The 19,389-nt window shown below is 34.6% G+C and overlaps 1 protein-coding gene across 1 annotated transcript in view; it reads right to left on the bottom strand.

Annotated features, from left to right (window-relative positions):
- Positions 1–19,389, bottom strand: part of VPS13B (vacuolar protein sorting 13 homolog B) — a 611,735-nt gene that overhangs the window by 541,443 nt on the left and 50,903 nt on the right. The window contains exons 3-5 of the mRNA XM_080801635.1: positions 17,313–17,433; positions 6,477–6,644; positions 1,453–1,634 (exon numbers count right to left, since the gene is read on the bottom strand). Of these exons, the coding sequence (XP_080657761.1) occupies positions 1,453–1,634; positions 6,477–6,644; positions 17,313–17,433 (471 nt within the window). The remainder of the gene's footprint in view (positions 1–1,452; positions 1,635–6,476; positions 6,645–17,312; positions 17,434–19,389) is intronic.

Here is a 19,389-nt window from a genome sequence, read left to right on the forward strand (position 1 = left end):
CTCAATTTTATTTCAGATGAACGTAATAGAACCCTATATTTGGCGATTACCAGGGTTAAAAACCCCATCTCAACAAACTTACTTAATATTAAGATGCTTTTTAAGATGATGTATCATGCCTAATCAATTTTGAGAATACAAACTTATATGACAACACTCAGTTTCCCTCAAATTCATTTATTTTTACTTTCCTCTAATTTAGCCACATTCTAGAATGTGTGATTACATTTGTACTAAAGATCAATAAGTTTATTTTATACTGTAAAATATCTGCTTTCAAAATGCATCTTGAATTTAACCTTAACGTTCCCCAATGTTCCTAGCAGGTTCAAGGCGAAAGAAGGAAAGTAAGCCCATTATCCCGAGACAGAGGCAACAATACCATTGAATTAATATTTCCCTATGCTTATCTTTGGCAAAGTAGCTAATTCAAAAATAGAAGGAAAAAGTAACAGAATTTCAATAAATTGATGTGCATTGTATACAATGGGGAGAAAACTAGAGCACTGATGACTGAAGCACTACCAAATTAAAATAAGTGGACTTCATGAATAAATATATAGTAAAGCTACATAAAAGAGAAAGTGACATGTTTTTTAAAAAGACAGTATTAAAAAATAAATTATACATCCATGTACAATCAGGCACATCAATACCTGTGTTCAGACTCCGGGGCAGCTTTTCCATTCTAACACTTTAGTATTCAAAGGCATGAAACTCAACAATAAATATTCATTCCACATTAAAACTCAGTTATTAACAAGATCACAAGCTACTGTGTGAATTCTTTTTCAAAAACTGAGATATGGATAGAAGTTTAGAAAACTGTTACACGAGGAAAGAAGTAAGATTTACATGAAGAGACTATACACGTTGAAAATATATTCCTATTGCAGGATCTTGGGAGAACAAACTTTCACATTACCTAAAAAATTCCTACAGGCAAGATTTTAATTACATTCTGATTCCATAGATCAAATACTAAAATTTCCTGAACCAATAAACTAAGATAGCAGGTCAGTATATTAAACCTTATAAAGTCATCTAAGAGGGACAATAACTATAGTTATCAGATCATGTTAAAGAAATTATAAAGATTGAAATATACATTGATATTCAGTCCACTATGTGTATAATTATACTTTTTATAGGATTTCCTCTATTCATTTAAAAGAGAAAAAAAATGAATGAACAGTTGGACAAACTATAAAGGAAACTACAGTTTCAGGGAGAAAAAAAAGTTCCCAAAATCTCTCTAGTACAATACACAATGCAGAAAGTTTTAATATATAATAAACAATATAACCTAAAATTATAAATAGAAATAAAACTCTTGCAAAAACTAATGATATATATTTTTATGAGGTTAATTTCTTCTTTAATAGCACCTACAAGAACCAATAAAACAAAATGGAGACATGGAACTCAACTACTAGAAAAAGAAACACCTACTTTAATAACAGATGGCATCTTGGAATTTAGGTTATCATATGTGAAATGCAGACGAGTTCTGAAGGAACATTTATACAATAAAGGATCCTGGTAAAATTCTATTTTACCACTAGCATTTCTTTTATCAAGACAAACTGTACAGTCAGAAAAATTGATAACTTTTCTCAGCACCAGATCAGTTGCTAAAAAAAAGAAAAAAACATTTTAAGTAAAAAGGAAAATTAGCGAAAAAGGCAACAACTATTTATTAGTGCAAATAGTAAGATTAATAGAGCATTAAATACATGATGCCAAATACATGATGCAAATAATTTCTCTATTATTTAAATCTTCCAACAACCTTATGAAATAGGCACAAAAATCCCCATTGCAAGTAGGAAGAATCAAAGGACAAAGAAGTGAAATAGTTTGTCCCCAATTTGCTCGGTATCTAACTACAAATTTAAGACAAAATTTATGAAAAATTATGCTATATTTTGCTGTCTGCAATGAGATATCAAATAACTTAAATACAATACTTGAGAAGCCACATTAAAAATAACATTCTGAGCAGGAGTCATTCATTTAATATCTAACACTAAAAAACCCACAGTTTCTCTAAACCTGTACTCTCCAGTAGTAGCCACCAGCAATATCTGGCTATTTAAATTTATATATAAGTTAAAATTATACAAAAATAAAATTTCAGTTCCTTGGCTGCATTAGCAACATTTCAAGTCCTCAATAGCCACATGTGGCTAGTAGCTACAGTACTAGACTGTAAAAATATAAAACATTTCCATGACCCAGAAAATTCTAGTGGACATCACTGCTCTAAACAATTGATGAAGAAAGTACCACATTACCAATAACAGTATATAGTTTGTTTTCAAGGGAATAAAAATGAAACAACTGCCGGTAAAATAACAAACTAGAAAATGAAAACTTTAGCAACGAGAAGTTTTATTCCTGACTAATAGGCAATTCCTAGGTAAATAAATATTAGGCCCAAATCTATTACGATTTACATGGTATATAAATAAATCATTTAGTTACTGATATATTTGTGTACACATATGTAATAACAGTAGAATTAGAAATGAAAAAAAACCTCTAGATATTTCCTTCCCTCTCTTTATGATAATAATTCACTGAGTGTTTGCTATCAGACAATACACCAAGTCTTTTTCCCTCTGCTACCTTTTAATATTTACATCCCTCTGTTTAAAAGATGTGAAAACTGAGGCACAGTAAGGGGAAAGAGTTTAATGTTAGTTTAAAAAGGACAGAGTGGTCATTCGAACTCTGGCAACCTTACTTGAGAGTTCAGGTTTTTATCTATTACCCTGTAAGAACATAAAGTGGTCTGCATTTTGAGGGTATTCTAGAAAATTATCATTCACTGACAAAGGAAGTTATTAAAGCTTTGAAAATATTTTTCTTAAACACTAAATATAACAACTACCCTTTAAAAACTAACAAAATGAATTCTAGTTCTGGTACTTACTTTAGATAATATGCTGCAATTTAATCCGAAAATGAGGATAATAACTGTCTACCCAACTCTGGAGAACTCTGGAAAATGACCTGGCATTATTTTGAAAACGTGAAGATTTGCTATCCTCCCATCTAACAAACCCATTCCTAAGTGTATGTCCTTAAGAAATGCTTACACATATGCATCAAAAGGTATGTACAAAGATTCCTAAAAGCATTGTTTGTAATAGCAAAAATCGGGAAACATCCCAAATGCCCATCACCACAACAACTAAATTTTGTCATATTTAAACAGTAGAATATTATTCACAAGTAAAAATAAGTGATCTATAACTACATGCAACAATATGGAAAAATATTAAAAGTATGACACTAATTGAAAACAGGAAACTTTTGAGGTTTTACTCAAACCTCAAATTCCCAACATAGAGCATACTATTTTTACAAAGCTTAAAAATACATGTAATACATTGTTTATGTATAATCCACATCTTATACTTTTTTATTGAGATAAAATTCACATAACACAGAATTAACAAGTTAGGGGTGCCTGGTTGGCTCAGTCAGTTGAGAATCTGCTTCAGCTCAGGTCGTGATCCCAGGGTGCTAGGATAGAGACCCACATGGGGCTCCCTGCTCCGCAGGCAGTCTGCTTCTCCCCCTCTCCCTGCTGATTCTCTCTCTCTCTCCCTCTCTCTCAAATAAATAAAAACTTTTTTTAAAATTAACAATTTAAAGGGTACACAGAGTGGCATTTGGTATACTGACAATATTAAGTATCCATCACCACAATTAATTTTAAAACTTTTACAACACGTCAGAAAAGAAAACTCTGTACCCTTGAGCTATCATCCCCCCAATCCCCTTCTTGCCCTCCCTATTTCCCAATCTTGAGACAGTCCCTAATCTACTTTCTGTCTATATAGATTTGGCTCTTCTGTGCAGTTCATAAGAGGAATCCTGCAATATACAATATACAACTTCTCTGTCTGGCTTTTAAAAACTTAAAACATTTTCAAGATTCATCCACATTATAGCATACATCAGTACTTCATTCCTTTTTATAGCACAAGTCTTTTTAAGCAATTAAATGATAAAATTTAATACAGCAGTTAACTCTAGGTGAAAAGCAGATCAGGAAAAACACATTTGTGGGGGTAAACTACTATGTATGTTCTAGATACTCAGAGGGAAGGTGCTCATTATATTGTTTAATAACAAATTATGTGACCTCAATCTTTGTAAATATAAAATGTTTTAGTAAAAATAAAAGGGTAAATAATAGTAACTATCTCAGAAGGAAAAGATTAAAAACAGATAATGTACAAAAGTATAGCACCAGGCCCAGCAATTAACAAGAACTCAACAAGTGAAAGATACTATTTTTGCTGTTTTTATCATCATCCTCATCATGAACTTTCATGTGGTATGATACTTGATTTTCTTAAATACATTAGCACATTGGTAGTTACTTTTAGTTATTTTACAAATGACTCACTAAAGTTATACTAAGTTAGATATACTATGTGGTGGAGGGAAGACTCAAACTAGGATGTCCCAACTCCCAACCCAAGACTCTAATTCACTATAATTTCCCAAAGTAATATTTACATTAGTTATATAATAAACCATAGAAATTTCTTCCCATAAAATGTCAACACATTCATTCAATCCTGCATTACCCAGTCCTGCTTGTTTTCCATTTTCCTTAATGTTTCCTTGTGGTCTTTGTATGAAATATTTTCCCCACAGAGGATGGAGGGAGGCATCAACAATGTCTCAGAGACAATGCTTGGGACTTTGCATATGCACTGATTAATGCCTCACAACAAAACTGTGAGATCAAAATTATTCTTCATTTTAAAACATAATGACTAAGGGGCACCTGGGCAGGCTCGGTCTGTAGAGCATATGACTCTTAATCTCAGGGTTGTGAATTCGAGCCCCATGTTGGCTGTGGAGCCTACTGTTAAAAGAAAGAAAAAAAAAAAAAGCGAAGACTGAAGCTTGGGAAACACACAAAAATGAGACTATCAAATTCTGCTAGATCCTAGTTGTATGCCTAAACTAGGCAAGTTAAGTAACATTGAGACTAAATTTCCTTTTGTTTTTCTTTAAGTAGGACTTAAGATGAGCAAGTGAACATGTAAGAAAACGAGAAAGAGTATCACTTGATGGAGTTATGAGAATTTGAGAAAATAAATGTAAAAATTTTAATAGCTCATTTTCAGAGGTCTATGTACAAGATACTTTTATAAGTGCTTTCAGTGCATTAATGTATTTAATAAAATAACTCTATAAGGAAGCTCTTATTTTACCTCCATTTTACAAATGAAGAAACTAAGAAATGGTCAAGTAACTCACCTAAGGTCATACAGTTCTACTAAGTGGGACAACCAGGATCCAAACTCAGGTCGTCTAGCTTTAGTGCCCACACTGTTAACAAATACATACCCTGGCAAGTCACACATAAAAGGTACTCACAATAGTCTCCTCACTATCTTTCTTTTCTTCTTTTTTTTTTAAAAAGATTTTATTTATTTATTTGACAGAGAAAGAGAGCACAAGCAGGGGGAGCAGGCAGGAGAGGAAGCAAACTCCCCGCTGGGCAAGGAGCCTGAAGCGGGGCTCAATCCAAGCACCCTGGGATCATGACCTGAGCCAAAGGCAGACACTTACTAAATGAGCCACCCAGGCACCCCTCCTCACAATATTTTCAAAAAATGTCCACTCTTTACCCTATCAGAATATTTATCAATATTATGATTTATTAATCTCTTCTGACAAAAGAAGCAGTATCTCTTTCACAGCTGTATTTTCAATGCTTAGCACAATGCCTACTATGTAAAACATAATAAAATAGTAATAATGGTAGTTACTAAAATTATATTACTTAATAGTTCTTTTAATATAAGCAGGAGGAGATTATAGCATGTCATACTCAAAAGAGACTTTAGGATTATCCAGAAGTCCCAAATGTGCTCTGGAATATACAAACCCAAAACACAGATCAGATACATTGTTTTGCCATTATGGAGCACAAAAGCAATGTATTCCTTTTCCTCCTTCAAATATGTTAAAAATTTTAACTATTTTTATTACTATAACCCCAATGCACTGTAAAATGTTATAAGATACACTTGAAATATGCATGTGATAGGTAAGAAAGAATAAAAATTAATAATATTAAAAATGGAGTTTGGGATTTCCTAATCTGAGGGTCTATTAAACCCCCTATAGCTGTATGCTAATTTTTTAAAGAGTTTATTTATTTGGAGAGGGAGAAAGAGACTCCCCGCTGAGCAGGGAGCCCAGTGAAGGGCTCAATCCTGGGATTCCAGGATGACTTGAGCCAAAAGCAGATGCTTAACCAACTGAACCACCTAGGCACCCCATATGCTAAACCTTATATATGTTCATTTTTCTTGGCTGAGGCATAAAGCTCTCATCAGATTTATCAAAGAGCCAGCTGGCCCACAAAAGGTTTAGAAACCAAGATAACTAATCCAATAATGGAAAAATCTACACTTTTCTTAACATTTACTCACCAGAAATATCCATGAATGCACGATCCCATAATTCACCTACTGTATAGCACTCTGCAGAAGTGATATTGACTGAAAGAACAATATCATCTTCAACATATTTTAGTATGAGATTATTTATAACAATATTCACATTATTTACAACTCGTCTAATCAGACTCTGCACATAACCTATAAAATAGAGGGAAAAAAAGATTCAATTAGCCATAGGTCTGTCAATAAAGAATTATTCTTAAAATGTTACTGAACTTAACTTATATGATAGGTGGGTATCATTTAGCATATTTTGCAAAGAGGAAACAGATAGACAGGACTGCAAAACTGACACAGCTAATAAGTAGAAGATCCGCCCCCAAAAACCATTACGAAGAAGTTCTATATAAGGAAGTGTTCATGTACTAAGAGAAATCACAGAGTCTATACCTTTTTAATAACATAATACTAGATCCCAGTCAATGATAATCCTATACTCAGTACTTTGCCTGGTTTCTGCCTATTTTAGAAACATTTTCCCAATGAAACAATGTTATTATGTGCTGATTATACAACATATTAGAAGTGTTGCTTCTTTAAGTTTCTTCTTGAGCCATCTTTTCTTTCTACTCTAAATAGCCGTAAGAATATTCAAAAGTTAGGCTGGGAGGAAGAAAAATAGGAGAAACATGACTATCATAATGGATTCAAGTATTTCTACTTACTAATAATATTGAAGCAGGGTAGAGGAGAGAATACAAATTAGGAAGAAAATATAGACAGAATTTAGAAACAGAGACAAAAAACACAATGAAAGCAAAGAAAAAAAGATAAGTATGGAAGAACTGAGAAAAGCATAATGTGAACACAGTGAAATAATAAACAAATAGTTAAAAACAACAACAACAGTAGTAACTAGTGAACATTCTTTTTTGCCATAGCTTGCCTAAAATCTCCAAAATGTTCTTTTAATTTTATACTACTATGGGATACTCCACATTCTCAGAAGCTTCTCACACAATAAATGTGTATACAGATACATTAGTAAGAAATTCAATTGAAAATATAAATAAAAAACAAACAGCATTTTAAGACGACACAGGAGAAAAAGATGAAAAACTTCACTTGATTCAAATGCATTTCCCACTACAAAACTTATTTTAAAAGTAACTAAAATTTTAGCTATTTCATGAACTATCCTGCTTGTATTCAGAACTTGACTGGGCAAAACAGAATCAACTTCTGTCAGCAACTGACATTGTTAACAACTACACTAAAGCCTGCTGAGAGGAAGCCTATTTAAATCCATTCAACCATAGCACCTTTGCAAAAACCAACTCCTTCATTCATTAATAAAGGATACACATAGGAAAAAAATGTAAAACAACAAAGTTTAATTTTTTCTCTTATCTATCTTATCTTAGCAGCTTTTAGAGTACCAATTATCATATGCTACAAAATTAACAAAATATCAATAAATTTAAAGTAATAAATATTCTTTCATGAGAGTAAACACTAAAATAATGCTTAACAAATTAAGCTTCCAATAGCAATTTTAAAAATCAAAAGTTTCAATCTTGGAATGTATATTCCCCTATGCTATTACCACTCAACACATGTTAAAAATAAAAATAAAAATAAACATCCTGTTTCTAAGAAGTCAAGAAGCATGACTTATATTGGTTTTCCCATTTCTGAAAAAAGTGGCATCAATAAGGAATTCATAAAAACCTCTTAACAGTTCATGACTTTTTATTACCGTCAAAAGAAAAAATAATTCTCAAAGATAGAACTGGACAAAATATTAAACGCAAAGTAATAGAAACATAATACTGTTAATGTATTTTAACCAACAGAACACTAGTAATGGGTTTTTTTAATCTGTTTTTTAATATTTTCCCACAGTTTCTCATTATAAAACTAGCATACAAGTTGAGATGAAGAAGCCAATTCACCAAGGAATAATACATTAAACAATAAAATATCTAAAAAGCACTACTCCCATAGATTACATTTCCTTATTTAAAATGCAATACTAAAGTAACAGTAACTAACCAATGGAAAAAATGATACACTATTCCTCCAATCCTCCATAACAACTTAGTTTTAAGTAAGCTATAGAGGAGTGTCAAACAGCAGATCTACTAGCTCTCATCACTAGGTATTTAGACAGTCCCCAAGAGTCTATCTGTTCAAATGACATAACAGTAATCCAGGTCTGTTTCCTAAGCATGCTGAAAAGCATCTTAAAATGCACTCTGGGGTAAGAACCCCAGGTCATACTGGAGGTCATACTGGATGGCTCTAAAACAGCCACCTGTTTCTAACCAAACTTTCTAGAAATTTCTATCGTTATCCAACTCTCTCTCACCCATAAATCCCATTCCTCAAGGCATATACATCTATGCTCACAGGGCCAGATAAAACACTATCAACTTTCATGGACTGTGCTCATACTCTTCCTTCGGTTTAGAGTACACTTTGTCCATTCTCCCTTGTTACGGGCCCAGTATAAATATCTTTCTCCCCTACAGACTCTTCTCCAATGACCCCAACCTACACAACATTCAGAAGACTGCCTCTACCACTTTCCTTGGGCTTATGTTACTACTGCCATTTGTGCATGTTTACATAGAATTATTTTATCTGTTAAACTATGAAATCCTAGAGGGCAAAGACAAGAACTTATTTATTCCCTTCATTTTCTTAAATGAAACGACGTGTATCAATTTTGGTTACAAAGAGACAACATCTACAATTTATTTATCCTAATGTCATTGGGAAGCCAAGCTGCTCAAAATCAAATTCTACGATTTTGGTAACCATGAGTTGGTTAACCATATCTAAAAGCATTTTGGTGTAGTTTTGGTATAAATTTGAGGATTATGCAACATCATATAGGCAACTTAAGCTCAAATAGGGAAAAGTGAAGTTCTTTGTAACGCTCTTATCTTTTTTGAAAGGTTGAAACTATTTCAAAGTAAATTTTTTTAAAATGTTAAGAACAAGGATTCTTTACCGTCAATGCAGTAGGGAGATTCAGTAAAACATGAATTAAAAAAGCATCCATCAAGTTTGGTAACTAGAAGATAACTTAGGGCAGTTACTGTGGGAGCTAAGAAAAACTGTAGTGAGTGCACAATACTATTAGTATTATTATTTTGATGGTCACAGAATCTCTGAACAACTAAATAAGAGTAAAAAAGAAGTTTAAGTACTGACAGGGAAGGATGCAAAATTACCATTACACAAAGATACGTTATACAGAATATTCAAAAAACACAACTGAATACTCATCAGCTAACAAACAGTAAAAACTAAGCTTTCCTATATAATGAAGTGATGAAAAGAAAAGAAAATGGTGAGAGAAAAAAAAAAGTGTCATAGGAGAAAAAAGAGAGAAAGAGGCAAAGCAAGAAACAGACTCTTAACTACAGAGAACAGATATGGTTACCAGAGGGGAGGTGGGTGGATGGGTTAAAAAAGTGATGAGAATTAAGGAGCACACTTGTTGTGATAAGCACTGGGTAATGTATGGAAGTGCTGAATCACTGAATTGCACACCTGAAACTAATAGTACACTGTATGTTAACTAACTGGAATTTAAATAAAAACTTTAAAAATGGTAATCCCAATTAACAATAAAATGTATGATAGCATTTTCCATACATAAAAGTTTCAAAAAAATGTTTAAAAACAAAAGATTTAATTAGACCAAAAAAGTGCTTGAAAGAAAATAGTTAAACTTTTCACAGGAGGGGCGCCTGGGTGGCTCAGTGGGTTAAGCCTCTGCCTTCAGCTCAGGTCATGATCTCAGGGTCCTGGGATCGAGTCCCGCATCGGGCTCTCTGCTCAGCAGGGAGCCTGCCTCCCCCCTCCTCTGCCTACTTGTGATCTCTCTCTCTGTCAAATAAATAAATAAAATCTTAAAAAAAAAAAAAAAAAAAACTTTTCACAGGGTAATTTGGCTACACATGCCAAAACCTTAAAATTATTCACAAATTTGGATTCTATAAATTGATGGGAATTTCTCCTAAGGAGATAAACAGAGGTATGTGCAAAAATGTTTGTTAAAGTATTTTATAAAACTGACAATAAAAGTTAACCTAAAGGGTGCCTGCGTGGCTCAGTCGGTTGAGCGACTGCCTTCGGCTCAGGTCATGATCCCGGACTTCCAGGATCTCGTCCCACATCGGGCTCCCAGCTCCTTGGAGAGTCCGCTTCTCCCTCTGACCTTCTCCTCTCTCATGCTCTCTCTCACTCATTCTCTCTCAAATAAATAAATAAAATCTTAAAAAAAAAAAAAGTTAACCTAAAATATCAAACAAAAAGGGACTGGTAATAAACTATGAAAGAGTTACACTATGTAATAAATGCCAATGATTGAAATAATAATGTAAAAACATTAATATCCCAGAAAGTAGATCCTAACATTAAAAAATGCAAGTTACAAAAGAAAAACGTGTGCATTTGTATGTACACATGCACACATGCAAGCACACATAGAGAGTCTCTAAAAGCTTGTATGTCAAAATGTTAACAGGTTCCAGTTCTGGGTGAGATGAAGTAAGCATATTCCACCCTGTCTGCCCCACTAAATGTAGCCATAAAAACCTGGAAAGAATGTATAGAACAACTATTTTTGGACTCTGAACATAAAGAGTAAGCATGAGAGGGGAAACTGAAGAACAACAACCAGAGCATACAAAGATATAACAATAAAATGGTAGAGGTAAATTCAAACTTATCAGTAATTATAGTCTAATGTAATTGTGCTCAGTCCAGAGGGGATGGTCTTTATGATCGTGATTCTTTGAAATTTGTCAAGACTTCCTTTTTGATCAAGTCTTTTATAATGTCTATAGATGTGTAAGGTATGCATTAAAAGAATGTACACTGTCTTATCTGCTGGGTGCAGAGTTTTACATGTATACACTAAAATAATCTTAGTGATTTCGATATTCAAATACCTAGTTTGGGGATTTTGTTTTCTTGATCACATTTCATAGCCAAGTTGTTAGATCCATACAAAGTCATCATACTATTTTGGGGAAAACTGTACCTGTTATAATTTAGTATCTATTACATATATCTATTAATGCTTTTGCCTTAAGGTTCATTTTGCCTGGTTTTTATGCTGTGAAGACAGATTTTTTTTGATAGTATTTATCTGTTATGCTATTTCCCATCCTTTCATTTTCAATCTTTTCTGACTGCCTGTGATACCTTTGTGTTTTGGAAGCCACACGTACCTGGACATAAACACTCCTTCCTTTTAGTATCCAAAAACTATTACTTGAGCTTCCTTAGAGCTCCCCTCGGCTTTGGTTTGCAATGTGGTTAGGAGTTTACAAACTCCTAGATTAAGCAGTTTATTCTTTAACTACAAGGACAGTCTTCAGTGGACCATTTTAGCATGCTCCCATTCACATAGAAAGATTTAGGAAATTGAAAAGCCTGCACTAAGCAATATTTTGAAATTCAATCTAATTTGAATGAAATATAAAAGCTCTCCAATTATCACCTTTTCTGTAATAAACAAAATAAAGTTATTGACAGAATAGTTTTAAGCATAACCTCCTTTTAAAAGGATCAATATATCATTATACTAAAGAACACCTGGATATCAGAAATGACTGATTATCCATGAGTATCTTGTGCTTCCCCTTCCAGACTGTAGAATTATTAGGGAGATAAGGACTTCTATGCCATACATAATTGTCCATGCAAAGAGTTTTCTTCAGTGAAATTTGAGCAGCACGGTAGAATTAAGAGGTAAAAAGGTCCCATCACTTATAGCATGGGAGAAAGAGGTAAAAAGGTCTTTTCCAGACTGTCCTCTTGGAAAGGCTGAAAGCAATAGAATTCCAAGTCTGGCCTAGGGCACAGCAGAGTCTCCCATTAAAGAAGCATAGGGGCACCTGGGTGCCTCAGTGAGTAAAGTGTCTGACTCTTGATATCAGTTCAAGTCTTGATCTCAGAGTCATGAGTTTGAGCCCTGTGTTGGGCTCCATGCTGACCGTAGAGCCTATTAAAAAAAAAAAAAAATGCCTAGGCTTGTGGTAGAACAGTCTTTGTAATCAAAACAGCACTTTTGTTAGGTTAATGCTAACTGCTAGGAACTTAGCCAGTGGGTTAATACAACCTACACAATGTAACACTGTTATTAGAGGGGGAAAAAAGCTTCCATGTTAATGGAAGGTATTAAAACAATAAAAGCATAAAAAATAGAAGATGTGAAATGCATTTCTTTTTCATTTGCCATAAGATATTCTCTACTCTTAATTGTTCCAGAAAGGAAGAGTGATCAGATAGCTTTTTTTTTTAATAATGTCTTTTTTTTTTTTTAAGATTTTATTTATTTATTTGACAGACAGAGATCACAAGCAGGCAGAGAGGCAGGCAGAGAGAGAGGAGGAAGCAGGCTCCCCGCTGAGCAGAGAGCCTGATGCAGGGCTCGATCCCATGACCCTGAGATCATGACCTGAGCCGAAGGCAGAGGCTTTAACCCACTGAGCCACCCAGGCACCCCGATCAGATAGCTTTAAAATCTTGTGGTCCCCCACATGCAGACAGAAAGGAAATGACTATGCTATCTTCTGTAACAAGACATTGCCATTCTTGGCTCAGGTTCCTGAAGAGATGATATATTACAAATATTCCTCAATTATCTCATTTACTCTCCAATTATTATTAAACTCCCTTTGGAGAGATTTTTCAGAAAACCAAGCCCTAACAGTTTAACATGGCAAGCATTCAAATATACATACACATCACACACAAACTATAATATTCCATTTCATATTCAATATTTTCTGCAGAAAAAAATTTTCACTGAATGACTACTAACTTAATACTACTATCTCTCCTCATATGTACCAAAATATCTGATTTCTTATCCACAAAATGTGGGCTAGAGCCTAGAGATGGACTTTAGCAAGAATGTGAATACCTGAAGGTATGTGCAGTTTCAAATGTGCATATGTGGGTCTACCACATTTTCAACAGATTTTCAAAGGGTCAATGTCCCAAAAAAGATAGACTGCTAAGCCAGAAAATCTTCAAGTAGCTTACTTCATAGCTCAATGACTATGACTCTGATTACTGAAGTCTGAAGAAAACACTGTAATTTTGCGCAGCTCAGTTTCTGTGCAGTGTAGCAAACATATAAACTCCTATTGGCTGGCAAAATGAGGTCTTTGCCATCCATTTTTATAAATAAACTTTTATTGGAACACAGACACAATACATTAGTTTATCATTTATGGTTGATTTCATGTGGAATCAGAAGAATGGAATAGCTGCAACAGAAAATATACACCTTGCAAATCCTAAAATATTTAATAATTGGCCCTTCACAAAACAGATCTTCCTGTCCTCTTTACTAGATGGTGATCAAAGATGACTAAATCATAACCTCAGACCCAGCAGGCAAGATGGTTTTTAAAGTTTATCTATTTCCTTAATATTTCTATTAAACTGTGTGTGTATGTATATATGTATACATATATTCTGAGTAAAAAGGCAAAAAGAAAAGGAAAGAGATAATTATATGACAAAACCGAGAAAAAGAAGCTATGCAATGGAAGACAAAGTTTATCTCTGAGTTTCTTAACAGACAAATAGAAATTTTTTTAAATGAGTAATTATTTAAAAAGAAAAAAAACAATTAAAAGATCCTGAATAAATTAAAAAGCAATATCCTTTAAAGTCATTTTAGATAAAATGACCTTCAATAAAAGCCAAAGGCTGTATGCTTCAGAGAGCAAAGAACTGAATAATCTAGCTGTCTAACTCAGAAGTAGTCTCACTTTACAGAGATAAAATGCAGAGAATACAAAGGAAAGCATGAATAAATGAATAAAACATCCTTAAACTTTCTAAGTAGGAATCATCAGCATATATTACAGGATATGCTAAACCCACAATTCAAAACTGTTAGCAATAATCAAAGGTCCTAGCCTATAGATCACTGACTGAAAGAGAACACATATACTTCAAATCACATTCAAACTATTTTGAACCCTCTCTCCCAGTAAGAAAAATTACATTGTAACCCAGCACAAGTGCACACATAACCACAAGTTTCTTTACTAATAACTTTACTATATGCCTTTATGCTAGGAGTTTTTCTAGTCTTTGCCATATATTTTATTTTTTTTATTAACATATAATGTATTATTTGCTTCAGGGGTACAGGTGAGTCATCATTCTTACACAATTCACAGCACTCACCATAGCACATACCCTCCCCAATGTCCATAACCCAGCCACCCTATCCTTTCCCTCCCCACCTCCAGAAACCCTCAGTTTCATAAGAGCCTCTTAATCTCAGGGAATATGCTTTGCCATATATTTTAAATGCTTACTATGACCCACTAAATTGCTCTTCCAATGCACTAATTGGTCAGGATCCATAATTTAATAAAAGACTGTTCTAGATATCAAGAAAAGAGACTGGAAAGAGGATATCAGATACTGACTTATATTTTTTCCTATTCAAGAGCCACCCATCCTTCAAGGGTGTAGAACAAATGACTACTGGCAAAACCAAAACTGTTCTCAAAAAGCATCTCTGGATCTATGCAAATGCTCAAACTTCAAAATTGTAAACACAGCTGTATCTTTGCCCTAAAAAATTTTGAGACCAGAAATTCATCTCTACCATAGGAGGACCTTAATATGGTTCCCAGGCAGGATAAGGTTGCCAGAAAGGAGTCCTCAAATAACCATATGAGTTGACCTTTAAATAAAATGATTTACCATTATCCAGCTGGATTCTCAAATTATCCTTTTTTTCCCCCTTTGGCAAGATTAACTTTAACTGCTCTGCTTCCCAGTAATTGCCCAACAAGTTCAGTTACTTCCTAAATCAACTCCTTCACTGTGATTTATGTCGGCACAAAAGAGGATACTAGTCCTCCTGTTAGGTGAGGCAGGAAAGCACATGTTAATCCAAATGCTACCTCAAGTAGTTAAGAATACAGTTCTGTTTCATGCCTCTAAAAATAGGATTTTTTTCGGTTACGTTTATGTTTTTATAGTTTTATACTTTATGCTCCCCAAAAATAGACCAATTTTCCCAAATCTGATTATCAGTGTAAGTGCTAATAAAGGCTCTAAAGAATCTTTTAAAAAAGCCTGGGACCTGTTTTGAGTACATGTGGGTTAGCCAATAGATTTTTATCTGTGAAATCAACAACCGACAAAAGCATTAAATTTATCTTATTTCTCAAAAGAGAAAGAAATGTTACAAGACTCAACAGTTAAACTTAAAACTGATTATTCTTTGCCAGGATACTGATGGAGAGAATTCAATACAATGAGCTAGTATAGGAAGTTTTGAAGGGATATGCAGTCAGAAATTTGAGAGGTAAAGGGGTTGCCCATTTAATAAATAAGAACAAGTTACAGTTTAACTTATACTTTAATTCACCAAGGATTTTTTCCTAAGGAGTTAAGTAGTAAGAAAAATTTTAGAAAGTTCTGGAACAATCGCACCACTCTAAGGAGAATTAGAAACATTCAGAAGCAAAATTTCTTCTTCTGGCACCTTCTCCAGCTATAGCAATTAATCTATTTAAAGCCAGAGGGATTACCAAGACTTGTTAGGTTCAGAAGAACATAAAGCATCAGCAATAACATCACTACAACGCTAGTTTAAAATGTTCAATTCAAATGTAACTTGGAACATACCTGAGGGAGGATGGCTATGAAATGATTTATTTAACTCTAGTCTCTTAGTAGGTGGTACCAGAAGACTTTCAAAAATTAACCATGTTAAAACCAACAGAAAGCCTACAAACTTTTGGCGCAGAAAACAAATAAGTACCAATGTCAACTACACCTCTGAGAAAAACAAATGACTGATGAATAAAATCAAAAGAGAGGTGACTGATAAAATAACTCCTAACAACTGAGCCACCCAGAAGCCCCAAGAGTCTGCATTTATAACAAGCTATCAGGTGTTGCTGCTACTGGTCCTTGGGACACACTCTGAGGAGCAAGGCTCTCAAAAAAAATGCAGAACAAAAACACCTTGAAACCAAAGGCATGGCCACTTTATCCTTTATAATTCATAACAGAAGCAGAATAAATATTGTAATGAGAATGGTAATAAAAACTTTCTCTGTAGGGGCGTCTTGGTAGCTCAGTCAGTTAACCATCTGCCTCACCAGGGAGTCTGCTTCATCCTCTGCTCTTCACCCTTGCTCGTGCTCGCTCGCTCGCTCTCTCTCTCTCCTGCTCTCTCTCAAATAAATAAATAAAATCTTTAAAAAAAAAAAAAAAAAAAACACCTCCTAACAGTAAAAAGGCATTAATGCACTCTGGCCACAGAGCTGACATGTCATGATCATGTTATTCTTCCTCATTAAATAGTCACTAAGGAACTGTTCTTTGTAAGCCACTACTATTCCAGATAAATAAAATTTCAGGAAATGAAAAAGATGGTTACAAAATTCTATGATCCTGTTGGTGACTTCTATAGTTTCCTGAAACTCAGAACAATCTAGTGTCTTTTCTACTTATCAAGAAGTAAGGGGAACAAAGAGGATACTAGTCCTCCTGTTAGGTAAGGCGGAAAAGTGAAAGTGAGTGACTAAGAAAACAGAGGCATGTCTTTGCTTGGACAGGAGGTAAGAAAGAAACTTAAGAAACAAACCTGTAGCAAAAGAGCATCAAAATTTGAATGAAAGACATTTTTGAGGGCTCTGGACTCAATCTGTTCTTATGCCATGAAGGAAATGCACATACACATATAGTCTAAGTATTCGATGACACTAAATACTGAAAGTATATATACAGGTTACAACAACGATTAATAACAAATGAAATTTTGGTTTTACCAAGGTCATTAGAAATTACCTGGTGGTAAATCAGGATCTGTGGGAGCAGCCTGCTGAATTCTTCGAGGTTTTACTGATGATTTCGTGTTCTCAGTAGTACTACGGTTGGTAGAATTAGAACCACAGCTTTCATGGTCATCCTATTTTTTTTTTTTAAACAGAAAAGAAAAGTATTAACCACCATTTAAGAATTAGGAAAGGTTTTTTAGTTGAATATATACAATTTATGGTTACTAAATTTGATTAGCTAAGACTCTGATTTTTTAGCTCTAAAAAAATCTATATAACTGAACAATTCTTATAATTTTCACTCTCAAATGGCATTTAAAAATAACAAGTAGTTTAAACCACAAATTCTTCCTTTCTTGAGGTGGTATCTAAACAAACCACTTGGTGGCATAAAAAAAAAAATTCTTATATATGGCTTTCACAAAAGAAGACTAATAGAAATTTTAAACACTCTCCATCTGAATACAAAATAAATGGAAAGGGAGCAACCCTCCCAGGGCCCCTCCCTCCTTGGGAACTTTGTACTATCATTTTACTATCCCTCAATAAACCTTGCTTCGCTGCCCACCACTCTGCCCACTCACTCTTCATTCCTTGGAGCAGTGTGACCAAGAACAGCAGGCACTGACGGAGAAAAAATCCTGTAACATTCCTGGGGGCTCATCAGGGATCTCCACCATCATTAAGGACAACTAGCCAATAAAGGTCCTCAAACTACAATTGGTGGTTCAGATGGAGCCTCACATGGAGGTCAAAACAGACATCTACAGGAAACCCCTTGACAGATCAGGATGAAAGGAACCCTGACTGCCACCCCATCCAATGCGCCCCTCCCACATCCCCAGCAGGAAGTAGCTTTAATCTGTCGTTGCCCTTCTTCCCTAATAGCAGTTAGGATTTCCTCTTCAGATGGGGGAATGACAGATAGCTGGAAGTCAGGCAGGCAGGAAAACGGGTCCCCACCCTAAGAGGAAACCACCCTGAAAAGGATTTTACACCACCCTGGAAGAAGCCCTCCACCCTGTCCCAAATGACAGAGACAGGTGACAAAAATCTGATTGGATGACAGATGCAGGGAGGATTAATCAGATTAAAACAGCCCTCCAGCAAGCCTATGAAAACCCCTGGACTTAGAAACTCAGGTGGCAACCCTCTTAGGTTGCCTTCTTGGGGGCTTTGTACTATCACTTTTCTATTGCTCAATAAACCTTGTTTTGCTGCCCACCAAATAATATTAAAATAATAATAATAAATAAAAAGGATCTTAACTCTTCCTATTTTTTTGTTTATATGTTAAGGCCCTCAGTATTCTGTGTGTTAAATTAAGAAACCAAGCTGTTTTCTTTTTTTTTTTTTAAGATTTTATTTATTTATTTGACAGACAGAGATCACAAGTAGGCAGAGAGGCAGGCAGAGAGGGGGAAAGCAGGCTCCCCACCAAGCAGAGAGCCCGATGCAGGACTTGATCCCAGGACCCTGAGATCATGACCTGAGCTGAAGGCAGAGGCTTAACCCACTGAGCCACTCAGGCCGCCCTCCAAGCTGTTTTCTTAATCACCTCAATGATTAATCTTAATCATCCTTAGACTCCTTTGCATCCTATTTAATTATGTTCACTGAATTATTATCCACATTAGATAAAAGGTTTCACTGGGCTTTGATATGAATAACAAAAACTTCAACAAAACATATTCAATGCAGACAGTACTCTTTTCCTGCCTTGATTCAACAAGTTTGTATAATGCTCATATGTGCTAATTTGTTGGACATACAAGGACAAATCAGATTTCATACCGGTCCTCAAAGATTTCAGAATCTATTGAAAACATACATAACCAGTTCTACAGAGTGCTTCTTGTTTAAGTTAGGAATAGAAAGAACTAGTGAGGTCAGGCTCCTAAAAGTAAGTATAGGAATGTTTTGGGTTAAGATTGGTGGCTAAATGGAGGGAAACTGTAAGCAAAAACAAAACAGCATGTATGTATGTAGCATGTACAAGGAATAATGATTAGTCAAATAAAGCCAAAGTATGCAATGCTTAAGATGAAAGAACTGAAGCTGCAGGCGTGAACCAGCACAATAAAAAT

Source organism: Martes martes (genome assembly GCF_963455335.1).
Source record: "Martes martes genome assembly, chromosome: 4".
NCBI classification, from domain to species: domain Eukaryota; kingdom Metazoa; phylum Chordata; class Mammalia; order Carnivora; family Mustelidae; genus Martes; species Martes martes.